We start from the raw sequence: 26,989 nt of genomic DNA on the forward strand, positions 1-26,989 counted from the left end.
GATACACAAAGAGTAAAAGAGTGCACATACTGAGGAACCAGTTTGCTTGTACCCCAATTTGTTCGACCCATAATAATAATAATACTACAAAGGCACATTCTTTCAGTCCAACATCACGGCCAAATTACGGCCTACATTTCAAGTTTCACACATTTTGAAAGACGCCCCTTGTGAGAAAAGTTGGAACAAGCAGACATGCGTTAGCATGGGATGCTAGTTAGGAACATAGTGTTTAGAAACTGTCTAAACCTTTGTTTGAAGCTGGTGTTTTACACTTTGTTCTTTTGGCTACAACTCAAACATGATCATTCTAAAAAGTTTCAATGTGAAGTGCCTTATCTAATACATTAACATTTCCCATCGAGCAACGCTGCTAGCTGGTTATGCTAGCTGAGTGCTTTCAAAATAATCAACATAGCCACCCCATAAATGATAAACTCAGTGCAAGTTGGCTCCACCTTTTATGTAATACTAACAAATGAAATTTGATACAATGCCTGCTAAATGTTTGCTAACAAGCTAAAAGCTACACAGACATGCTAATAATGATGTTTGCATTAAACAGTTAGAACTTGTTTATCATCTTCATAGCACATTAACATGCTAATACCATCTTGATAGCATGTTAGCATGCTAGTTTATGCTAATGACCTTGAAGCTCAAATGCTGATGTAAATCAGGCATATTTACCATATTCACCATCTCAGTTTAAGCCAGTTAGCATGCTAAAATTTTGTCATTGCCAATATTAATATGAAGGAAAGTTTTGATAAGAATTTGACCCCCGATGGTGACACATTTCAGCATGAAGGAGGACATAAAATGAAATGTGTGCACAAAATATCACATTTGTCATTGGGCCAAGTCTATGCATTAGTTAAGACTAAAAAAAAGTTAAACATATCAGGAGAACATCAGTGCATTCCATCTTTTTATTCAATGCCATCTTTAAATAATAAGAATCTGTACATCTCTTAAGCAGGTCTTTGAACATTCATTCCCAAATATAATGATAAACAGTTTTCTCGTTAACAACAGTAATACGGTTGAAGTGCTTAACAGGCAACCAGAAAGGCCAACAGAGATCATACAGCAACAAAAATGGGTCTAAGAACGGTGTACAGCACACACACCAACACACACAGCCTCTCACACCTCTACACAAACATACCTCAGCAGTGTGCCATACACTTCTTAATAATCGAAGACATGAAAGCAAAACTACCTGTTCATTCAGAAGCAGCACCGAACATCAAAAATCATTGCAACAGTATTAATACCAAGCTTAACATTCCTCATATCAGCATCATCAATATCATCCAATATAAGAATCTTTACAACTGCAAATATACAGGGTCTCACTGACTGGGTCCCAAACTGGAGTGTTCACATGCTGATCAGTTCTGGACTCTAATCAATTATCAGTCTAATCACAGGCACAGCTGACATCAGGTTGTAATGCCCTCGGTCCAGCAGAGGGCGCCACCAGCAAAGTTCCTGTCCCACAGCTTTCCTGGAGAAAGCCAGCCAATTCTTTAAGTCTGGACAGTGTTTTATTAAAGTCTCCTGTGCAACAAAAAGTGTGTCTGGAAAAAAAAAGCAGAGTATTGCTGCATTAAAATCTGTGCAAATGTTAAGAGGACCCGCTTAATTTCCAGGGAAGAGATTTTGGTGCAGAGTTTTCATGCCTGCGCCGCTTGCATTTGGTGTCGAGACGTCAGGGTTTATGTCTGCGCCCCTGGCAAGGCAAGGCCCGGCTCCAGGCTGGTGGTGGTGGCTGTGGGGGTAGGCGAGGGCGGCAGGCCCTTCGGCCCCGAACAAAGCAGCCCACGGGAGGCTGCGTGGTCCCCGTTCAGGTTCTTGTAGGGATTTCTGCGTGGTGGAGCTCTCAGACACACCGAGGGGAAACGAAAGCCAGCAAGACAGCAGCCAGGACAGGAAATCACCTCTTCCTGGTCTAACGAGTGTCCGCTGCTCGATCCAAATGGAGAGGAACCGGCGGGGTCGCTGGGAGGGGAGTGATAGCCGTTGTTGTTGGTGGCTGGAGCGGCGGCGGTTGGAGCACCGGTGGCAGTGTTCCAGCCTAGTGGTCGACTCACAACCATATTGTGGTTGTCCAAACTGGAGAGGGGCGGCAGGCACGGGGGACCGTTGGAGATAGCTGGCCCCCAGCCGTTGGAAAACAGAGGGCTGGACGGTTGGAAGGGAGTTGAGTGAGAAGGAGGAGGAGTCTGTTTGGAGCAAGGAGAGGAAGTGGTGTCCTGTGTGTCCGGGGAGCTGCTACAGTCCATGAGCTCCTCTTCTCCAACCTCGTTTTCCTCCTCCACCTCCTCTTGGTCCAGCAGGTTGAGCGACAGCGGCTCCAGAGACAGCGGGAGACCCGAATCATCCGCCAGGGGGGCCTCCTTCTCTCCCAACAAACTTTCCTCCTCACTCGTTCTGTTCATGTCACCGTTTGAATCGTCCGCCTCACACGTCGACTCCTCCTCAGTGAGGATGTTGTCCGGAGCGGATGTGAGGTGCGGAGGAGGCGTACAGGGCAGCGAGTGGCAGCGCCTGTGCCTCCTGGACATGTCGGCGCCAGCCTCAGGCGGAGGAGAGTCATCACAGTCCGGCGGTGGAGGCAGGGTGAAGGTCAGGGAGATGACCGACTTGCTGGGAGTGTCGAAAAGCTTGATTTTCCCGCCTTTGAGGTCCTCCCGCTGGGAGAAGGGGTTGATGCGGGCAGGGAGGGCTAAGGGAACGGAAGGAGGTGTGTCTGGAGGATGCAACATGTCCGACTTGCTGCGAGAGAGACGGGGATCTGACATGAGGCACAGGGATCGCCTTCTCACAGGGTCAATAACTGGAGAAGCAGCTTTATGGAGGAATCAAAGCAGAATAAAGTGTTAGTTTACAAATGTAAAAACTAACATTTATCACAGGTTACCTGAAAGCTGTCCCACCTTTGATGAGAGGTTCATCCTTCTGCTTTCTCTCAGCATGCTTCCTCTCCAGCTCCGATACAATTTGGGAAAAAGATGGACGGAGCTTTGCGTTCATCTGGCAGGAGGCAAAGACACGTAAGGTTGAAAATGAGACGGTAAAAACAGCCAAAACAGCAGCGTCATGCTGATTTCAACTTATCCGAGAGGCATCTGTAACATATCCATTTTCCTCACACAAGCAACCAGTATATCAGTCAGTATAAATGTGAATTAACTGGATTCATTTTGTTCAGTCAGACAGAATATATTAGGAATCAGACTAAAGTCACAGCAAAAATAAAAACTTCAGCTAAAACTAAAGATTTCAACAGTAAGACACCAACTTTCCAAGTTAGTTACTTCACATAAGTAGAAATGCAGCATCAAAATGAGATATCTGCTTGATTTAATAACCCCATTTTTACTAAAGTCCAGTTTAAATTTTACACACTAAACTCTTGAGGTGTTTTAGTCCCTCATCTCTTCTATTACAGGCTTGTCAGTAAGGGAGTCTGCATGTTTCGAGACAGACTTTCAGAGTAGGATTAATCAGCACCAAAGGGGCTTAAGATGCATGTTAGCCAGCAGCAGGCAGATGGTGCACGAGTGTCTGTTTCTTACATTACAGCAAGCGATGGCCAAATCCAGGAAGTCAGGCGGACATGTTCCCACAATCTGCCGAAAGGCCTCCACATCCAGACCAAAGTCCTGCATTAAAATACGAGAAAATGCTCGACTCTTACCTTCAAGCATCAAAAACAGACATAACAGCACTTTACACTCTCCAATGTACGTAGAAAATTATTCAAATCTAATCTGGTGCCGGACAACCAGAGGATGGCAGAGTTAAGCAGCCTCAATGTGCAGAAATATCCTGCCGTGCTCCTTAACTGACCTGCGGGTTTTAGATGTTTTAGAGGTGTGTTGCAGCTGAGAAACATCTAAAACATGCAGGGCAGTGGCCCCTGAGGATTGGAGTTGAGGAACTATTTTTTTTAACTGTTTACCCACTAAATGCAATTTAATTTTCAATCTTTTGCTCCCAACATGCTCATGATAATGTGATTTCTGCACACTGCATTATGGAAAACAGACTTCATACTCAAAAGCATCCGAGCAGAAAAGACTCTTGACAACGCACTCTTTTTTTTTTTTAAACATTTGACACTTAAAGCTGTAAAATATGCCTGCAATGAGGGAGTGTCTGACCTAGTCAAAGAGGAAAAACACAGCACATGCAGCTCTGTCACTCAGTCCATCAAGATATTTTTAAAAACTGTCAGCTTCCTGTTTGTCCAAGACTACAATCAGTAAAGTTTTGAAAGATGTATCGTGGTATGATGCAACTCAAGCCATTAGGACACAGTTGCTTGCCACACAGACATCTGCTGGAACAGAGTTTAATACAACGTCCCTGAAGCTTATCGGAATATTATCTTCATAAGGAAACTTCTATGTCAGATAGATAATCTACTTAAAACATGATGGGTGTGTTCCTGGGGATCAGAGTTAAGTGTTGAGTGAGGAGCTGCAGTTTTATCAGGGATTAGTTTGAGTTCTCGATGCAGGGAAACAAGGTCAAATGCGCCGTTGAGGCATTATTCAGAAACATTAACCTTGTAAACTCCCTCTATAGAATAAAGAGATGCTGCTGAACACGACACGCCTGAGATGATGAGTATGCGATGATTTACGGGCAGGATTAGTGTGATGAGAACCGTCATCGGTACCTCGGTGCGTGGCAGGATGTCTGGGTCCGCCTGTATCCTCGCAATAACCTCACACAAGATGATGCCGTATGCAAACACGTCCACCTGCAGGGACAGAACCACAAGCTGATCAACCAGAGGGGAAAGAAAGTGAAGAAGATAAGCAGCACAGTCACCATGTTTGGTTCAGACTTTGATCTGTTGAGTTAAATTGCTTTCAGTTTCCTTCCAAAACACTTAAATATTCAGGTTAAAAGTTAAATCACTGCTATGGTTTCCTCGTTTTTCTCCATTTTCATTGTTGGCTGAAAATCTGAACAATATAATAACAACAATCCATATAACATAGATGGTCTTTTTGCATTATAACTTAAATATATTTACTAGATTCTGGGATCTGGTTTACTTTGATCCAGTTTCCTCAGTCCAGACGGAATGGCCTAAGGCTTTTAGTGGGGTTAGAGTTAGAACTGTTTAGCCGTCAGGTTTTCCACGAAGCTCTACAGAAAATACTCGCTACTCGGGCCAAGAAACACAGCCGTTACATAACAGTTCCGTCTGCCTTTGACACAATAAAGGATTTATTAAATATTTATTGCTTTACGTCACTGCCTGGTTCCTCACTCTTTCATCACACCCACTGTGGACCTTGAACTCTTACAGCAGTCTGCAGCTGAACGGGAGTGAGGAAAGCATCTATCGGTACCTTTTCATTATACACTTCTCCTCTCAGCACCTCCGGGGCCATCCAGTAGGGGGAGCCGACAACAGCCAGAGGCTCCTGGTCTTCCTCCTCGCTGCAAGGAACAAAGAGGAAGGAAAGAAAAGAGATAAAGGTTAAACCAGCACAAGTTAAGATCCTATTCGGACAAATATCACAGATCTTTTTCACCACAACATGAATGTTTAGAACAATCTGCTTAAATTTCCTGTTTGGTAAAGACTTTCTGATTGGGTTAAAAATCTAACGAATGTGAAAACGAGCAGAAAACCAAACCCAGTTTTGAGGCTTCTGATAGCAAGTGTCATTAAAAGAGAAACAGCCATGTGATTCCCTTTTTTAAAAAACAGGAAAATAAAGATTTGAAAAGGCTCAAGTCAGCTGACCTCAAGACAAGGTCAAGCTTGTTAAATGCAAATATTCTTTAAGCCTCTTCAGCTGACTGAAGTTCATACAAAAACCATCCAAAGTCATCACCTTCGGTTTCAACCTGTAATTTCATTCTCTCGCTTTCCTCATTTTCAACCACTTCAAAGAGGAAACGATTTCAAGTAAAAGAAAGAATGAAGAAATAACAAACTGTCATGTTCTGCGGGTCCAATCTAATGAAGGCATTAAAACATCTTTTTCATATTTAGCGTATGAATAAAGCTGTAAAATGTTTTTCTTCAGAGAGCAGGAACAATGTGTTGTTTAAGGTTTTTAATCAGAGAAATTAACTTGTTTCAGCAGATCCCAGAATATATACATTATATGGAGAATCATACAGATGATAAAAATCTATCAGCACAGCATAGTGTTAGTAATAGAATATATTATTATATATAATAAGTCGAATCTTCTGGTCAAACACCGCCTCCATCTGATGGTACACAAGGGTCTGCGGTTTTGTTGGAGGCTCTATTTATGAAGCTCTGATTCAATGATTTAACGTGCTTATAATCTGAAATGGTCCTGGAATCATACAGATTTATAAGCTCAATCATCACCTGAAACTGTACCATTTGTCTTTAAAATGAAATATGCAGTAATTTGTGGAGGCAGTTTGCCCAGATTTGGGTTTAAAAGAACAAAAATGATATCATGTTTGTGCCAGTTTACTGTGCATGTATGGAAGTGACCGACCAAATGGCAAAAACCACAGACTATTGCCAATGGTTAAGTAATAAACTCCAATTATAATATTATTTTGCCACATGAATTATAACTGACCGAGCTCTAGTTGCAGCCATTATACAGCTGATTTGAACAAAACTTCAAACTTCATCAAATGCATCAATACATGTCCTTTAACATGAAAAACATGCAAATTAATTCCCAGACTTCACAAAACAAAAGCCAAAGTAGGTTTGTGTACATTCATCGACTTTAGCCCTCTTAATTCTGCAGCCTGTAAGATGATAAATGGCAGGACGAGCAGAGCCGAGCAAGCAGTCGTCGCGCCTCATTTGATTAACGCAGAGCCCAGTTAAAAAAAAGAAAAAAAAAGGGGTTTTATGAGGTGAAACCCTGCTCTGCGCGAGCATGTTCGCCTTTGTGTGCACTTCCTTTGTATCTCCGAAGCCGCAGCGTTTTCAGTTATGTGGAGATATGGTTGTGCAATTCTAGCAGAACGAAAAAGGAAGGAACAAGAATGTGCGAGGAGGACGACGTGTTTGCTCACATGTCCGCACACACGAACACGAACACACCCTCGCTTGTGGACACTTCCTCTCTGTTCTATTTCCATCTGCCACGGTGGGCTGTGATACTGCAGGGAGTCGAGGCGGGCAACTGATGGCGGAGGGAGAAACGAGAGCCGAGACGGTCGCGGCTCCCAACGTAAACACCATTTGGAGAAGTGGTGCGACAGAAATGAGAATCCTCAGCGGAGGCAGAAGGAAGCGGAGCGGAAACGGCTCGACGGAGCACTCAAAACAAACAGAACATTCAACGGAAAGACTAGAAAAAGGAGAAAAGAGTAAAAGACCAGAGTGACCCGTTATTTGAGGGACAGCAGAGATCCTGTAAAGCCGACCAAGCTGGAGGACAGGAATAGTTTGACCTTATTTGGAGAGTTTTTTCTCCTCAGGCCCCATCATCCCTCTTAACTACATGCCTTAAACGCAGACGGAGCACGCCAACGCACACCCACCCCGCTCAGTGTTTGTCAACATTAGCTGCAGGATGCCACGGTGCTCGAGTTAAATAAAAAGCAAACACGGCGTCCAGGGTGAAAGAACACAGTTCAGCAGCTGCTGTTGGAACAGTTTGGAGCAAACAGAGGCGCAGATATGAGAGGTTAAACAGCGAGACACTCGGAAAATAATCATGCCCCATCTCCTGAACGTTTAATATCCATCTGATACATACAGACAGGTTTAAAGGCGTGAAAACCACCCAGGTTACAGGCATGTCCTCCTCCCTGACAGCGAAGCACACTTGAGTAAACACAAGTGGTGGCTGTGCACAAACTGGGTGAGCGGAGCTCACATTCAGCACACAGAAAAGGGCAAGTCAGGTTACAGTGGCAGCTGTCTCGTCTCAGCAGGAGGTTTGTTTTTAAAGGACTGTTGACAGAGAAGAGAGGAGGACCAAGTGTGATGGAACACGATCATGTGTCCAAACAAGCGTAGCCAGGAGCGCCAGCTTTGCTTTGAGGTTAGCCTCTCCCAGCGATGGAAGACACGTCCTGCTGTTACCACCGAGGCGATTTATTGTCCAGTCTCATACGTGCTGATAGGCTAGCTTCTGTTAGCCTGCTGTGGGTCAGCAGCCAGCACTCGTGAGCACTGCCTCGTCCTCTTGGAGGTGTGGACATTTCTAAAGAAAGCTAAGACCACAAACTGCAGACAAAATGACTAACTGAAGAGCAGAAATAAACAGCCTGAAGACCTGCAGAGTCATCTGGGTTCTCACTCAAATCGAAGGCTTTTTGCAACCAGGAAGTGACAAGCAAGCCAAGATGATGCCTGTTTAATGTTGAACTTTGGACGTTCTGAGCCCAGAGCTGATGAATATACAAAGACATGTTTGAGGAACTGATGTGAAGTCAAGACAAGGGTAGAAAGACTGCTGGAAACCAAAAGATCAGCTTTGTCTCAAGCCTGAGCTTCTGGCTCACAGTTATTACTTTTACCCAATTTAAAATGTCCGTCCAACATTAATAAAGAAAACTATGACAAACACAGTAGGTTCACTGTGAAGCTCGCTAGGCGGCAATTAGCTTAGCTTAGAAATGAGAAAGACTTTAATTTTCCCTCTAATTATTTTTCTCATACAACAAGAAACTTCAATGTTATTAACTTTAAAATGTTCTGACTTGAGGATGCTTAGTTTTCTAATATGAGAGGGCAAGGCTAAGATGTTCCCTCCATTTTCAGGCTTTATGCTAGCTTAGCTCGCCCTGGCTAGCTTTAGCTCCATAATAGTCTTGCTAAAACTTGATGCAAGATAGTAAAATAGGCATTTTTTTGCACTTTTTCCTTTAATAATTTTCTTCTAAAACATTTATTTTGTGGTTGTTTCAGCAATCCTCTGAATCCCATCTTAAAAAGTAATCAGTTTAAAGTAAAATTCTGTCAAGTTAAATTTAAATTATGCTTTCTAGACCATCAAACTAATTTATTGTTTTACAAAGGTAAATTTTAACACTTGGATTTACTTGAGTAGCAATTTAAATGCATGACTTTTCTTCTTTAAAAGAGGAACATATTTTCCATATTGTGGTAAATCTGTTTTTTTGCTAAGTAAAGAATTTTATCAACAACCATTTTGGAAGTCATGATACCACTGGAGGAATAGCTGGAGGAAATTAAACTTGTTCCTCGTTGTACACTGTGGGCCAGCTATAAATCAAATACACCACAGAAGAGTGACCAAAAACAGCTGCAAATACAGAAGAACAGACAATGTGATGGCAAGAACGAAGCTGTGAGCCTGTAATGAGTGATGAAAGCTCAGATTAAACATTGACAACATCTCCGTAAACACCAAGCTACCCAATTTCCACCCCCCCCCCCACTAATATTTAAATAATTATTCAATAGATTTAATAGTCTACAGAGAGAAAAAAAGGGGGGTAACCACAATATTTATAGAGGAGTCAGCATGTGCCTGCATACTTTGGAAAAAAAAAAGACTGCTTTAGTGTGAGTAACAGTCTCTTTATGTGTGACTGTAACTCAAATGTCTCCAAGGGAAAAGCAGAAGTAGTGCGAAATGTTTCTGTGCACACAGAGATATGGCAGGAGCATCAAAACAGGACAAACACAAGAGATAGAACGCGATTTATTGAGTGGGACTTATCTAATCGCTCCGTAACATAGATTTTATAGACTGACCTGTAATCTGGGATTTTCTCTGCCAGGCCAAAGTCTCCCACCACAGCCGAGCACATGCGGCCCTCCCAGCGCACCAGGCAGTTCTGCAGAGGGTCAGAGGTCAAACATGCATTACATTTTACTGCTCTGTATCCAGTGTACATACCAGTGACCATCGCTTTATATATTTGCACTTGTGTGCCTTTCTGTGAGAGTTCATGTCATTGAACTGTAAAGATCCCTGTACACTGCGCCTTAATTTGCATGCATCTTATGTGTATTATAACTTTCAAACTCCCAGAGGAGCATCGGTCCGTTAATGCTCAGTGATGTATGTTTGTTTGCGTGCGGTGTCACCTTGGAGGTGAGGTCCCTGTGGAAGATGCCCTTGCTGTGTAGGTACTTCAGTCCCCGAGCGATGTCCAGTGCCAGGCTGAGCCGAACGGTCCACGATAAATACACGTCGCTACCCAACAGCTGCTCCAAGTTACCGCCGTTTATGTACTGGATCATCAGGGGTAAAGCAGCAACAGCCAAAACAAGGTCATTAGCACCAAGCCTGTCTCAGTAATCTTACATGGAGATATGACAGCTCATTCTAACCCTTTTTGGGGAAAGCAGGACTTATTACTAATATAGTTTGTATCATAGTTTGTTCATCCTGCTCTGAAATGTGATGCAAAACCCTGACTGATCACTTGTTTATCAGCCAGTACCTATAAAAACCATTTAATTAATCTGTCAAGTAAAGCCACCATATTTAATAACAGAGTTCTTGCTGCCTTTTCTTACAATATGGATCAGAATGCATGAATTTGGGTTCCTTGGTATGCATCTGAACCCCAAAGTGATGAGAATATTCCTTTTTTCTGGCAAAAGTATTGGTGCCAATTCAATATGAAAAAAGAAATCTCCTGAGCAACAGTTTTGTTAAAGTAAACATGTCAACATCTGGTCATCACATCTGTAGGAATCATGTGACATGAACTGTCTGACCTCTGCATACAGTCGATTCTGGTCAAACGTCAACCTGTTAACGATCCAAACGCAGCAAAATGCCTTTTCTACTAACAAAAAGTTCACCAAGTTGATATCCAGCCACCAGTTGTTTCCAGGTGCTGGTTTTCCAGGATATTCCAAGCACTTTAAATATTCCATCTGACAATGTGGTTTTTTTAGGTTAACAAAAAGGGATTAAAATGTCTGACGTTATGTCATGTTTGAGTACTGGTTTTGTCATATTCATGCATGATGTAAGATGTTAAAGAGCTCAACATGAGCTGCACAGAGAGCACGCTTCCTTCCTGCCAGAAATTCAAATGAGGCAGCCTTGTTTTAATTAAGTTCAGGGACCAAAACTAGTGTCTTAAAAAGGTTCAACCACAACAGAATTCAGTCTCTTGGATGAAATCCTTCACAATTTAGACAGACATGAAGATTAACTGAACCGGCTTGCTGTGCACTTTAGTCTCATGTGTCTCATCTTACCTCTGTGAGAGCGTGAAGCTGACCCTCATGGACGCACACTCCTATAAACCTGCAGAATGAGCAGACAAAGACGGCACTTACACACAAAAACAAATCCATCTTAATCCATATATTAAGGTCATTCACTGTAGAAACATTTTAAAATCAATCTTATCAAGATGAATTAAACACAAATATTAAAAATAAATGAACAAACTGAAGATGAACCAGAAGAATCTGAATTGTATTTAGGGTCATTGTACAAGTAAAACAAAACTGAGGTAGAGCTCTGAGAGTTGGTGCTATAAAAGATAAAAAAGCCAAACTTCGAATAACAACCGACAGCAGATTAAAAACCGCACAGCAGAGTTGAAAAAGAGATAATCCCAAGCATGTAAAAACATTGCACAACCGGCTATTGCACCAGAAAGATGTTGCTTCATGTTGGAGGCAACATGAAAGCAGCATTTCTTTTACCTGAGTATGTTGGGGTGCGATAGTCTGTTCATGAGCTGGACCTCCCTGAGCATGTTGGCTCTGTTACTGGCCAAAATGTTCATCTTCAGAGCCATCACTTGACCCGTGACACGATGCTGCACCTGAGCGACAAAGACAGAGACGCATTCAATGTTGATCATGAATTACACAGCCAAGGAAATCCTGCAATGTGGCTCCGGACTCTGGCTTGTTCCACTTTCCACAGAAGAATAACTGTTTATAAAGTCCTGCATCCATTAAAATGACTTTGCTACGCATGCATAAAATCATTATGAGCACGTGAGATCATATGAATACAACACTGAGTGATATCTGGAAACCAGCCATGACACATTAGCAGATCAGCTGCATTACTTCCACTGCCTTTCTGCCCAAACCTGCTGCCATAGCAATGGCTCCGTCTGGTAACCATAGAGACGAGACACTCTTTCCACAGACAACATATCTGCGCATATTTGCCTGGTATGTAGTTCCACTTCCAAAGAAACGCATGCGAGTAGCAGACGAAAAACCAAATACTTTGGCACCGTTTGCAGAGAGAAGTCGTTTGACTTTTGGGGGGGGGGGGGGGGGGGGGGGGACTGTGATGAGAAAACCCAGAGCTGTACAACACTGGAAGTGTTAGATGCACCAAAAAGAGAGTCCGAAGGGCAACAATTATTGATTTGTATACATATTCTGTTTGTTTTCAGTGCCATCTTTTATCATACTGAACTATACAAAAACTCCTAATAATAATAATAATAAAGTTGCCAACCTTTTCTATCCAAAAGGCCTGAACTCGCATTAGCTCTAAACTTCACTTCAGCGACGGCAGACGCTGTTCGCAGCCTTCCTGTTCAACATAGAATTACTGGGACACTTTTACAGGAGGTTGGTCTGTTAAAAAGACGTTAAAAGATGCACAAACAGCTTTCCATGCTCTCCATACGCAAAAATGTGTGGAAATGAGACATTAAAGACAATCTGAATAAACAGATTGGACCCAATAACCTTCCTTCTTACACAGAACCATCTACACCTTTAAATTACTGTATGAACCAATCAGATCAAAGCCTTCAATCTGCCTACAGCTGCTCCAATAGGACGCAGATTATTTCCCAAGTCGCCCACATGCACTCAGCTAAAAGCCCGGCAAGATGGATTCTCCTCTGAATAATAGACAGTGATCTCATGCAGACTCTTCACAACAACTGCTTCCCATTTATATAGCCGTAGAGCTGAAGTGGCGTCTGGAAACTACTTCGTGCACGGACAACATGCACGGACACGTCCCGTTGATCCTTGAAGGCTGGTGGAAATGATGAGATTAGATCCATTAATACCTTTTACAGCCATGCAAAAAAACATTATGTGCCATTTATAATGCGGTCCAAAGACCACGGAAAGTTCAGCATCCACTTACAGTGCATGTGCCGATAATCAGCCGGGGTGTAACAATAACTGGCACTGAGGGGGTTAACGGCGGTTTGTGGACCTCCTGGTTTTTTGAGTGCGTCTACATGCATCCGTAGGACCCATCAAAACCGGCAACTAAGGTTAGAAAAAGCATTTTAAACTGCTTCAAAGTGAAAAGAAGTTAAAACACGTGCTCCGGCATTGTTTTCTTGCTCCTGAAACGGCTACGACTCTGTGCTGATGTCACAATTCACCGGCGAGACGACCCAAGTCGCCGTTTAAGCCGACCCAACAGCTCTTAAGCTGCAAACCGCACCACAAGAGATCAAAAGCAACTCAGAAGGCTGAGGTTAAAGGTCAAAAGCAACGCAGAAAGCTGAGGTTAAAGGGGACGTATCTTTGAGAAAGTAAAGCGGCTTTAGTTTAAACAACTGTAAGAACTCGGATCAACCAGGTCTCAGTTTGAGAGGATCGTTCCTGCCATGGATGAGATTTAGTAGAGCATCAATAAATCGGGCCGAGTTATGGCGAGTTAAAGAGGGAACAAACTGAGACGAGTGACGTCTGAATCCTTTCCAAGAGCAACCATGTGGAGTATTTTAAAGCCTGATAGCGTGTGAGTGACAGCAGGATGCCTTCAGTGTTCATGAAACCCTTATTTACATTGGAAATCAACCTCAATGCTTGGCTGTACACTTCCTTCTGGCTAATAATAAAGCCAAAGCGGAGGGGCCGGGTTTCAGGTTGCACCTTCATGAGTGTGTAATGAAGGCCTGGCAGAGGGAGGTGTGGGCAGCACGAGTCGGGGTCAAAGTGCAGAGTCTTGAGATGAAGAGTCACCGGCCTGGATCAGAAGAGCGATGGAAAAACCACGAAGCCTGTTAGCGTGCACACGGGAGAGCTGTGACTAATGCCAGCAACACACACACGGGCTGGAAAGCACGAGTGGGCAGCCTCCTGTTCAGTAAAGATCTTCTCCAAGGAGCCACGTGACGACCTCAGCCTGCGGCTGCATCCATGTATGAGGGCACATAATCACACACTGAACAGCGTCCTGCCAACCGGAGGCACGAGCAGAAACTTAAACATGCAGCTGGAGGACGCCTCCACGGTGATTAGGAGATGATGCACAGACTGGTAGATGAAGCTCTGGAGTCTTTGCAACAAGAAAAGCCTCCTCCTGCTCCCGTTGGCACCAATTACTCCGGGAAACCAAGAAGGTCCTGGACTGGTTGTGCTTTAAAAATCACATTTGCTCACTTCCACGCTCCTGTGATTAACACCCACACAGAGAGGAACTCACACAGCAGGCAGACATGTGCCAGCTGCTGATGCAGCAGGATCTGCAGCCTTGTTTGACCCGACAGATTTTAGCCTCCAAACAAACAGGCTGAGAGTCCGACTCCACACTGAGCCGGAGTGCAGGGGCTGAACTCCACATGTGCCACTGGAACGCCTGCATGAGGTCTGTCCCACGATACAGAGCAATTATGCACAGAGACACTCCTTCTGCTGAGTAAAGTGCTGCTGTCAGCAGAGGAAAGGTCACGGGCATCTTTTCCTCTCGCTGCCTGCAGCCAACACACGCAGTGATGCCTGTCATTAGCCGGCAGCTCGGCGAGGGAGACACGAGGAGCGTGTTCAGAGACGGGAGGAGGACGCACACAAAGAAAAGAGCCTTAAATAGGTCTGGGATTTAAGTTAAGGACTGAGGAATAAACCACAGGTCCATTTGTTCCAGTTTAAAATGATAAAAAAAGGTCTTAAATCCACAATTTTCTAGAATAATTCAAACTATTTTATAGTTTTTTTTCCCCTCCTCTCCAGCAAATCAGATCCTAATAAAATGAACAAGATGGTTGCTTTAATACTGCAGTATACAGTCCTGGGTGACATGTATAAATCCACTTATAGTGCATGATTTCAGCCTAAAACAGTCAAAGTTAAAGTTTCCATGAAACCAAATTGGATTTTCAAGGTTTTATTTTTTCAGATGGTATAAGAAAAAAATTTTAAAAAAGTATTTTTAAAAGGTAGAAACTCATTTTTACTCATCTTGTACATTTAAAATTCAGTGAAGCATTTAAATTTAGTCCAGAGTCGAGGCTCGACTGGCGGGACGTGAACAAGCAGAAGAAAAACAACGCTTCCATGTCCTTTTTTAAAGGGATTCTGACTTTAACTCTTACCTGAATCCAGTCAAAACTAAGGAAACTTTAAAAATATTCAAGCCTAAGAAACACTGAATATTTCAAAAGATTTTGACAGGTTGGGCAACATTCTTCACCGTTTGAATTCATTATATTCATTATGTTCAAAGAAAGGAGAAAAAGGGGAAATAACACATTTCACAAACTAACGATCAACTGTCCGTGAGGCTGTCTGTGTTCGTGTTTCAGATAACAGATGGAAGCATTCTGCAGGTCTAAACCATCCCATAACCCGGCAAACATTGGCTGATGAGACTAAATTCAGACTCCACTGAGTCCTTGATACAATGTCAAAGTGGCTGCAGTTTGTGCACATGTTCGCTGGGGATCCACATGTTCGCTGGGGATCCACATGTTCGCTGGGGATCCACATGCTGCACTTTCCCCTTGTGGAGGAAATCCTGAGTGTAGCCAGAAAGAGAAACCTCTGTTTCTGCAGAACAAATCTGAGGCTGCTGCAGTGCTGCAGAGTGGTTCAGTGTGACCACAAACACACGGTGAGCGACTTTGCCCGCGGACAGGAGGTCAAATCCAAAGGGTTAGTGGATTTCATGGCTTCCTCCCATCAGCAGCAGCCAGATTCTGAACCCCAATCGACTTTAAAAATCAGTTTTTGGGATTATTATGAGACCGACACTCGTCCTTACAGCCTCACAGAACATTTCCCCATTTAAAAATGTGGAATTATCTCCTCTTTTGCGCTGTTTAACCCTCTGGTTCGCCATTAAATTAAGAACATAACACTTGAATGCATTCAGAAGTGTTCATGGACTGCAAATTCAGTCCCTGAGGGGATGAACTCCACTCACTCTGCAACACTGGAGGCTTCCCTTCCAAAACCCCTCGAAGCTCGAGCCGCCACCCGGGTCTCTGCTGTCTGTTAAAGCGTGAAGAAGCAGGCGAGGGTGTGTGTGTGTGGGGGGGTCCCGCTCTGTGGGGCTGAGCACCAACAACCTGATCCAGAGGCTGCACAGTGCAGGTAAAGGACACACACACACACACACACACATCCATCTGTTGCACAACACCAGACCCGCCTCTCACCTTTCCTCAAGCACGGCGCCAAACTAAAAGGTCACTCAAGTTTATGCACGCAGAAATACAATATTTATTTTTAAAAAGACGCACTGAACCCCTCACAGGAAGACAATTAGGAGTTAAAGGCCAAGCAGCATCTTCTCAGTCAGACTCCCTTTAAGTATTCCTTTCGTTGAGGAGAGTTCGGTCTTTTATGCCTCTGTGTGACGCTATAAAAGTGGATTAGTTGGGGCTGTAAAGTAATTACTTCTCGGTTAAAGTTCCTTTATCAGCGCAGTTCTACTTTACCCAAAAATTAAAGCCAAACCTGCCTTCAGTTAGCGAGGTTCAGATGTGAGGAACAAACTACCTGCTGATCTGAGGTCCATTAGGTTCAGAAACCACCTTAAAGCTTTGCTGGCGTTAGCCGGCGTCCCGGAGGAGGACGTTCAGAGGTAGCTCAGAAAGGATCTCACCATTATTTCATAACTACAAGCTTATAATTATTAACCGAGCATGTGAACCTGAGTGATTTTGTTGCGTGTGTGGCTCTCTTTTTACTCTTTTGTGTGACACACACTGGGTTTATGTGTAATTAAATGAGCTGCACCAATAAAATAGCCAATTATGAAGGCTTCTGCTTCCATGTTGCCTCTTAAATTTGCAGACTGTGGAGGACGTTAACAGGCTACAAATTTATAATCGCTTTGATCTAAATTGTCAGGATGAATGTCAGGCGGCAAATTTGAAGAATGCAGGTAATTACTGCCTCCATGAGACCTTCCTTCTTAAAGCTGCGTTCAGGAAAGATCCAGCGCTGATCAAGGGCTCACGCTGCCGTTTAAGGCCCCGTTAATATCAGTTATTAACGTGTGCGTTTGGTCGTCTGATTGAAAGTGGAGAGTAACGGTGTAAATGCATGCAGGGTGCAGTTAGAGATCAGTTCTGATGGGGTACAAACTGCAGGTTTACAGGAAAAGAACCAATGATGGCAGCCTGCCATAACTGGACTTCTAAATGCATGTAAACACGTTGGTCCAAATGAAACCGAGCTGCTCAAAAACAGGCGAAAACACTCTGGATGTGCTCCAAAGTTCCACCTTTTTAATAAAGCTGAATTCCCAATAACGTTGCTCACACTTTTCTTCTTTTGTCCGACGGCTGAATGAGTCAGAAACACTGATCAAATAAAATAAAAAAAAGCAGGTTTAATAACTGCAGCGTCAGCTATAATTAAAACAAACGATGATCTCCCAAAGAGAAAGATGGAAGCAGCAGAACAGTTCAGCTATAAGAGGCAGGTTGAGAGGACAGGATGCATGTAGGCTACGCTGCTGTTAGCATAAAGGAAGTGAGATCCATCCACACTCATGATTCAGTGATAAGCTGACAGCTTTAATGCCATCCAATCAGAGTACAAAAGGAAAAGTGAAATAAGGAGAGATGCTGAACCTTATAAAATGTGACTTTTAAAAGCTGTGAGCAGGGAGGAAGCAAACGTTGCTTTTACACCACGAGACCAGTGAGGAAATGTTTGTTTTGGTGTTCCATAGACCTCTTTAAAAAGGCGAGATGGGGCAGATTTAAGGGAAAACAGCCAGGCTCAGCTCCACCACAAACATTTCACCATCTCTGCGATAACGGAAAGATGCTGACGCCAACACGGGGCCGTGTGTTTACCCAAAACCTGCAGCTCCGCCAGCATGTGGACGAGAGGAAACCGGCGTAAACACACTTCTGCTGTCCCTCCAGATCAATCTACGAAAGCAGTGGCAACAAAAACTGCAATAACCTCAACAGCAGTTGCTTAATTTAACCAGTTTAAAAAGGTCCAGACAGAAACAGCTCAGCACTTTGTGCTGAAACAAAACTGAATAGTTGTGCAGCAAGTGGCAGCAGAACAGGCTCCGACTGGAGCCACACAGGAGGAGTGGGGGGGGCATAATGAAGGGAACTAAGGCTCTGATGATCAAGTCTGCACTGGCTCTCCCATTCCAACGCCGTCGTCCAACAGCAACTCGAGCACAGCCTCCCAACCCCAAACAGATCACAGGCACCAGGAGGCAGCCGATGATGGATTGTGGTTTGAGTGCAAGAAACTAAGGATCACTTTGTTTTCACACTCCTTTGTTGTCGTTTTAGCTTTCCAGAACTGAAAGTCTTCCAGCAGTCGGGATTTCCTAAGAACCGGTCACATCTCAACACGTCCTGCTGGTGGATTCCAAGCCTTCACGGCTTAAACAATCAGTATCTCTCCGGGTTTCAGGGAGTGTCGGCGCGTAAATGAAACCGATAAGCTGCAACAAAAGCTTTTCTTAGCAACAGCAGCACATGAAAGACAACTTAAAGCAAATGTGTAAGTGGGACAATTAATTAACCGAGCGTCAGAAAACGGCAAAAAGGAAATATGAATAAATAAGTCCTAAACCAACATATAATCAGATTAAACAGACACTCAGAGAGAAATAAGTGGTAAATCCCCACATTAAGCAGCCAGATGTCACTCATCAGGCTGATATTGAATCTTTGCTCAGCTGCAGTTCTTGACAGCAGATCAGAAACGGACAGAAGCAGTGTTTGGAAACCCATTTCCTTCGCATTATGTCTCCGTCACAAGCAGCTGACACACATTAACTCCTTAATTATGGCGACAGTTTTCTGCCTAAAACCCGTCTTTGTCCAGCTTCTCTCCCAGAGCGGATCATCCCAACATGATGCAAAGAGCAGAGCCCGACACAACCAAACACCCCTCGTTTGTCCTTTTCAGACCCCAACTGCCACAGCCGAAGGCCCACAGCTAATATCTTCCATAATATAAAGCATTAAATTCTGTGATCAGACACTAAAAACACCTGAAATTAATTACACCTTCAGTCTCAAACAAACACCCCCCCCCATTATGTTTGAATCAAAGTTGCTCTGGATGCAACAAGGGAGCTTTTATGGGAGTCAGAAGTTTGAAAACCCATTTTTCTGGGTCTAAGAACAACAGCTGTGATTAACCAATTATAAATATATATATATAAATAAAAAAGAAAGCTTCTTTGGGACGTGTTCCCTTTAAAAACATCAGAGCATGGATTTGGGCGTCTGATGTCACTGCCAACTCAACCCTGACATTTCGTTTTGGGCCCCAAAGATCTGAAAATGTGTTTTTTCTGCTCCGACTTGCATTCATCTCCACCCAACTCTGACTTCAAATGATGCTGCATTCACTGTGGCGTGGGGATTTGGACATCTTTCGCTGTGGCTTTTTCATTAAATCATTAAAAGGCTTATGTCCCAACTGGGTCCCTCCGTTGGTCCCAGGATTGTCGTCTAGCAGCTCCTACACCACGCCTAAGACAATCCAAACTCTGTTCATGTGTCGTCCCACGATGGTGGAATGACCTACCGAGCGCTACCAGAACAGGGGCGTCCATGTCTATCTTCAAGAAGCTCCTGAAAACCCAGCTCTTCAGAGAGCATCTCCTATCCCAGCACTTACCTTGTACTTCCCTACCCCCTCTATCTCTGCACTTTATCTTTCTGCACCTCCTATGCCTGCACCCTATCTCTACTCTGTCCCCTCTGACAGAGTCGGACTCCTGGGTTCCTTCTATGGAGTTTATTGTTAGCTTTTTATATAGCTTGTTATATCTTTAATTGTAAGTCGCTTTGGATAAAAGAGTCTGCTAAATACAGAAACATAAATCTAATTAAATATCAAGAAATAAAATAGAAAACCAGCACTTTAATGCTTTCTGTCAGACAAGAAAATCTTACTTATCAACTGTCTGAACAGTCAGAAGTTAGAAGTTACAATTTACCGATTTGTAAGTGAATGCACCACCGGTATAGGTGACAGCCAGAAGAAGAACATCGGTGAAATATTGGCCATATAACCAACAGCTCTTCATGTGAGCCACTATAAACACACCCAATGAAGTACAGAGTTTATGAAGTTTATGAACGTGATAAAAGAATTACAACACGAGTTTTCAAAGGTGGAAACTGAGCGGCAGCTTTACCAGCCTGGACCAGTCCAACAGGGGCTGAAAGAGAGATCGGAGGCCAGCTGTCCGTGAACCAACTGCAGACGGGAGAAATGTGAGCGTCTGAGAGCAAAAACGCAAGTCAACGGTTTGTGTGTGGTCTTAACCCGTTGAACAGAGGTGGAAGAAGGAGTTCTGACATTTCATTAAGACCTTTAAACCAGGCAATAACCCTGAAAACGCCCCGTTTCACTTGTAGGATCCAGCAGTTGGTCCCGGCTGCCTCTCAGACACCATAAGTGTGGTGGGTCCTCTTTAAGGGGCCTGCATGTCAACACTTTCTGCACCAGACGTCACAGCAAAGTGGGCTGAAGGAGCTTCAGAGACTACATAACCCCCAGCATGCCCATCACACCCGGTTTGCATGTTCTTAAAGGCTGAAACTCAACAAGGAAACAGCCATTCTGCCCCGTTTAACTGCACAGATACTTTTTCTTAATAATTCATCTTATTTGTAAAGAAACGTTACCTTTAGATGCCTCAGTAACAATAAAACTAACTTAATGTAATTGAAACAGCTCCGTTTAAAGCTAACAAAGTCTGCTTTTCTATATGAAAACACGCGGTTCTCACAGTTTGGTGCAGATTAAGAAATGTTTGAGGGTTTTAGATGTGCTGCCAACAGGCTGCAGCTCCACTTTTAACATTAAGGTTTATCAAACTAAAAGTGGCTCAGCGTTAAACAGCTGGAGTACGACACATAAACCAGTTTAAAAAAAAAACAAAACCCTGCAGCCCTGTCAAACGCTGAATAAATAATCGCTTCCTGTAGTTAACAGAGCTGTTGACAGATGCTGCAGTTTGCCTCCGACTGAAGTTTTATTGCTTTTGAACGTTCAGGTTTCTGAGGCTGAAGGAGGAAAGAAAATTAAAGCCAAAGACCAAAGCGCACGATCCTCTGAAGCGTATTAAAACAAGGAAGATAAAAACTAAACCTGAAGGATTAGTTTCTGCACACATGCTCCTCTTCTTTCTTCCCTTTTTTTCGTCCTGCTCATTAATTTCTTCGTTGTTTTCCTGCAGATTGCACAGTTAGAGTGTGAAGGGCTGCCTGTGATCTGCACTCAGGACACTCGGAGCCTTTATAACCAAGTGCAGAGCATCCATTTCAAAGCTCCAATGCGAGTGCAGACACCATGTAAAATATACTGAGGAATAAATCTAATAAAGCAGTCTGATCTTTCCCGACTCTGAACTCAAACAGGATACAGAAGCAAATCAGCCAGCCGTGCCAGCAAGCTTTTAAAGTGACTGATAGCCCAGCTAACAATTTTGCATTTATATTGCACTGCTCGGTCCGAGTCTAAGTGGCACCTCGACTGGCCGGCTGCAAACATGGTGACATTTGCATGCTCATTGGCTCATTGGCCATTCAAAGGGCAAAGCTGAGGGAGCGGCCTCCTGAGGACGAGTGGCCTGAAGGGAGAAGGAACAGCACAAAATATCAGTTTTTACTTTGGTTGCTTCATCTCTCTGTGCAACGAGGCTCAAACACAGCAGGATAACCCTGCTGAAATTTGTCAAGATCCTTTAAATGTGAAAGTTTTAACGTGTAATCTGACACTAACAACCACCAAAACTCAGAAAAAGTTGGTTATAAAAGTCCCAGTTTGTTGTTAATGCTCAGCTTGTTCGTTAAATCAGAGAAAAACTCCTCCTTAAATGTGAAATTTGTTTTCTTTTTAGAGGAATAAATCCATTTTTATCTAAAAAAAAAATCAGAGTGAAGAACCAGATGGGATTGGCTACGAGCTGTGCTGTAAGAAGGGTTAGAATAAAAAAAACTGCAGAAATCATCCATCTTTATTGCTGCTGATAGGGAAGAAAGCAGCTCTCTGCATTTTAAATATAAAAATAACCGTATTTTTAACACATCAACACGATGAGCACGTTGCTAATGTTTGGACTTTAGAGGAAAATAATCATTTTCTGTGGTGTCACGATGCCTAAAAGCATTTTTTAACACAATGAGGTCATATTTACAACATGTTAAAACCCCAACTAGAGCAGCATTGACACAATCAGCCTTAGATTGAAGCGTGACGCCCTTAATGTGCTGCAACAAGGCGATAAACTTCACTAAAGCTGAAAGGTTTTAACAAGTCACGACACGAGTGGTGTCAAATCAAACAATAGTGCAACAGCAGCAAGTCCAAAGCAGTGTTCATCATGTGGGTTTCTCCCATCAAACTGAAACGTATCTAAAGGAAGGGACGAGTGCATCTCCCCTGAAGCACAGCGGAGCATCTTTAACCGTCACAAACTCCAAATTAAACAGCCGAAGAGACAAAGGCCGAGATGCTGGACGAGTCAGAGGAATGCGTGTCCGTGTTCCCTGAACTGCCCTTTAAAGCAGAGCAGAGTGCCTGATCCCACCTGCAGGAAGGCTGCACTCCATGGACCAGCAACAGCTCATAATGAGCTGAAAAAACAACAAGTTGTGCAAGTACAGCCATTAAAAACAGCCGGGTGCCTGCAAAGATCCATTATCTACAGTTCTGCTATCAAAAGCTTCTTTTTTTGGATGAGGGGGGGGGTAATTCAGGCGTTTTCAGAATATCCTGAACATGATAAAATGCAAACTTACAGCAATTTATAACCAAAATAAATCCAAAAATGCTCCAATAATGAGCCCAAAGTGATGTGTTAATATGTGAGAAAGATGGATTGTAAGAAAGGATCAAATATGTCAGATAAACACCCCCCACCCCACCCCACCCCCACAGCATATATAGAGCTACATACTGCTTGTATGCGACTGAAATAAAGTCTATTTGTAACCAGCAGCTACAACGAATCAGGAAATAAATCAGCAAATCTGACTTTTTTCAACGCTACAAACAGCTTTAATGTATAGATATGATGCAGTTTAGTGGAAATCAACAGAGGATGGTTGTGCTGTCATAAATAAAATCCTTTAACCTCCCTCTCTGAGCTACGGATTAAAGTTAATTCTAAGCCTTTTCACCACCTCTCATGTGACCTAATTTGCTCCACGGTCAGTGACTCTGTATTGTGGCACCTCCAAAGCCGTCATTAATGAGGCGTTCCCTGCCATTAGGCTCCATACAGGTGAGCAGCTGTGTGTCAAATGGAGGGAGGCCGCCGGTCCAAACACAGGGCAGAGCATTGGGTTACCTCCACGTGCCAAGATCTGGCCTACCTGTCCTGACAGTATCCACTTACACACCAAAAAACACACCGTGCGTGTCCAGTGTCTGCAGGCAGGTGTACATTTCCACCATGACGCCACTCTTCATCAATAAAACTGAATATTCAAACTCCCTCTTCGGAGTATTCGGACTTTTAAATCAGTCGTTAAGGCTTTTGCTCCGGGATGTTGTGGTTGCCATGGAAGCCCCTTATTTTAAAGACTGACTGTGCAGGTTTGCTCAGGCAGGACTATGAAGAAGTTACTGTTTCATCTTAAATAAAGAGCAGGTTCAACGGCCTGTTTCCAAACAGGCCAACATGGCACCGAACCTGCACGTGCGTCATAAGACAGAAATGGGTCACAACGACACGCAGTTAGTCTCACCTTGAACACCTCGGAGAAGAAGCCCGCGCCGATCTTCTCTCGGCTGAAGTCGTCCAGGCGCGCCAGGGTGGACACGGCGCTGCGCAGGGCCCGGTAGGAGGACGGTCTGATCCGGTTGGTTCCGTGGACGCTGTGCATGGGCGGCTCTGCCGCTCCCTCCTGCTCCGGCTCGACCCTCTCCGTCTCCATCTCCTGCTCGGACGGCCCGGGAGGAGTAGGAGGCGGTAGGAGGACGTGGGACGTGTGCGTAGTTTAAAATCCAGCCCGACTTCTGTTTACATTTCCGCTGCCCGCTCCACGGCCACGCGCAGGGCTCTCCGGAGGGGAGGGGGACGCTGCAGCTGTGCTCGGCGACCACCAAGGACGGATTAGTCCTGTCAAATTCCTGCACAGGTCCGGGACTGGGACGAGCTTTGCGTCTTCAGCGCGGCGCGCAGCTGCGGGTCCTGCAGAGTCAGAGCGCAGTTTGGGTGAAGCCCCTCATGCCTCGCAGCACCGGAGGCCACGCGATTTTCTTCCTGCTGCTGCTGCTGCTTCGTCTCTCCCTCTCGGTTTCCTCAAAATCCGCTTGGTCCTGCAGTGGGAAAAGGCCGGGGCTCCCTTCCGGATTCCACCAATTGAATCCCGGGTTTCCAGCGTGCACAGAGCTGCCTCAGTGGCGCTGCAGCCTATTGGAACTGAGGAGGGAAAACGAAGAGGGGGGCGGACACAGGGGCGTTAATTCACCAAATCATAAAGTGATGCGAACAGTCCTTCTCTAAAACTCCTGCCGGGTGATGAGATCTTAATGATGGCTGTGCCTGCAGATAATTACAGATCAGGCGCGAGCTTTAAAGGCAGAAATGAGCTGAAGAGCGACTCTAAAAACGTGCTTAAGCATGCAAATTGGTGTCATGGAGCCCTTCCTCGGAGATTTAAGGTCAAAATTTCAGTAAGAAAACGGAGGCCGTTTATCGCGTTACGACGCCGATAAGGAGCCGTGAACGCAGCAGGATATCACCTCGTCCTCCGTGCGCGTACTTTGCACATTACGGTTGATGCAATCAATCAGCCGGCATTTAACACTCAATCATTAGGGGGGGTGTCTCTTACAACCCCCCCACAGCGCGCGCCCGGCCCCTGGGATCCTGATGCCACCCCCCCGCCACAGCTGCGCGTCGCGGATCTCCCCACAGCCTGACTGCGGTTTGTAAATTATGGATGTCAAACTGAGCCGAGTTTGTGGGCTCGTCTGTCACGGACTCAACCGCACGCGCACACGGGCAAATCAGCAGAAAACGCTGACGCACGACTACGCAGAGATCGAGCAGACACGCGTGCTCGCCCGCAGAGGAGGGTCTGACTTACCTGGCCTGGTCTGAAACACATATCCTCCACATGCGCCCGATCAGCTGCGGCGTCCGTCACCGACACTTATTCTACACATTCATCCTCTCCAGGCGCCCGCCTACACGCACGTAGGCTCGTGTGGTTTGGTTTCACGTCCCCGCTGCTGCTCCTCCGCTGCCCGCTCGGCTGCGTGTTGGCTGCTTGGAGGAAATGGTGCGGTGACTTTTGCTGTGCTTTATTGGAGGCAGCGGGGCGGGGCGTGTCCTCACGTGACCATCACAGAAAAATGCACCTGTGGGGGCGCCTGAACAGGCCGAGACTGCGGGGTGGAAACGCTGCGACCATAAGGTGTTATTCCTGGTGATTACCTCCCCTCTGACGTCTTTAATCTCGGCTTTATCCACCAGCAACTATTCCCCCAAACCAACATGTTTAATGAAGTAAAACACGACCCTGTTTCCAGAAAAAAGTTGTCAGAAATTCAAAGAAAACCGAATTCAAACCGAATTTTACTCATTTAAAACGTTGATCCATCTGGAAACAGTGCAGGGACAAAATACCACATGCAGAAACTGAGGTGTTTGGTTGTTATTGGGCAAAATCCTTTAGTTTAAAGTCAGCTGTGACAGAAACAATGACACATTTATGTTGAGAAACCATCTTTAAGGTCGATTCCTTGTGCTTATCTATTCTAAGACAACTAATATCCACTGATACCTTCATGTGGACGAGGCTGAAACCTCTGAATGTGTTAAAAATCACTGCATGGGTGGTAAAGCTGCTCTAAAATCTGTTGTCAGAGAACATAAATGTAGGTCAAAACATGAGAAACATACCCCAGCAGAGCCGTTTTCTCTCTGAAGTCTGAAGAGAGAATGAACCATTAGGTTAGTGTTGTTCAAAAGTCAGCAACCGTGATGATATGGCGCCATACTGAATGATAAATTCAGGTCTTTCAGCAATTTTCGCTGCCACCCAGACGACTTCTTTAACCGGTAAAGCTCCTTTCTGGTCCATTTACACACAACAAGCTCAAAAGGAACACAACCGTGTGCAGGAATATGCACAAAGTGAGCAAAATCAGAGCTAAAATCAAAGGATTTTTCAATAGATTTTGATAGTGAGCCCTCTAAAACAATAAAAATCAGCTGAAAATCCCCCCCAAGTCAAATCTGACAGATTGATGCGTGAAAGAAGATAAAGAAGCAGAGGAAAAAGTGTCTCTTCTTCTTCTTTGCCTGTAATATTCTCAGACGCTTTCAGAGCGAAGCGAGGAGGAGTCTCAGCTTTAGTCCTGAGTATAAAGCAAACGGTGCTCTAAGAACCAGCAGAGTGGACGTTTCCCTGCAGAAATACTGCAAATAAAACACTTTCAGGGTGTAATGAGAGATAAACTTGGATGAGTGTGAAAGAATGATCAAATAAAAGCACATTTCAGCCTGAAAAACACACAAAAATGAATGAAAAATGAAAGACTAGAGAAGCCTATATGCTTGCACATTTAATTTTTGGTGTATTTATCGAACCATTGAGCTCCGAGATGAGAGTTTAATTCAAGGCAGTGAATTAAAATACGTTTTTCTGCATTCGGATCATGTTTTAACCTAAAACAAACAGATCAAATCAGCTCCGTTTGTGCAGAATAAAACCAAGAAAGAGGTATTTCAGGTCAAATCGAGCCAAGTTCTCATGTGAATGCTTGCTTTAGGATGAAGATCTACATCCAGAGTATTTATGTCCCTCACAGCTCACTGTGAATAATGTTTGAGAGCCATAAAAAAGCATGTCATACAGCAGCGAG

General features: G+C 44.2%; 1 protein-coding gene across 1 annotated transcript; it reads right to left on the minus strand.

Moving 5' to 3' along the window:
- Positions 1–918: 918 nt before the first annotated feature.
- tesk1b (testis associated actin remodelling kinase 1b) lies at positions 919–25,725 on the minus strand. Its single transcript, XM_072376253.1, has 11 exons — positions 25,207–25,725; positions 23,860–24,536; positions 11,642–11,763; positions 11,186–11,234; positions 10,055–10,201; positions 9,719–9,801; positions 5,382–5,472; positions 4,697–4,780; positions 3,588–3,674; positions 2,946–3,042; positions 919–2,857 (listed from the first exon to the last, which is right to left on the minus strand). Exons 2-11 carry the CDS (start codon positions 24,046–24,048, stop codon positions 1,725–1,727), a joined length of 2,082 nt encoding a protein of 693 aa, XP_072232354.1. The 5' UTR covers positions 24,049–24,536; positions 25,207–25,725; the 3' UTR covers positions 919–1,724.
- Between the last annotated feature and the right edge of the window lie 1,264 nt (positions 25,726–26,989).

The sequence above is a fragment of the Leuresthes tenuis genome, unplaced genomic scaffold (genome assembly GCF_036924035.1).
Source record: "Leuresthes tenuis unplaced genomic scaffold, fLeuTen1.0.hap1 SCAF_22, whole genome shotgun sequence".
NCBI classification, from domain to species: domain Eukaryota; kingdom Metazoa; phylum Chordata; class Actinopteri; order Atheriniformes; family Atherinopsidae; genus Leuresthes; species Leuresthes tenuis.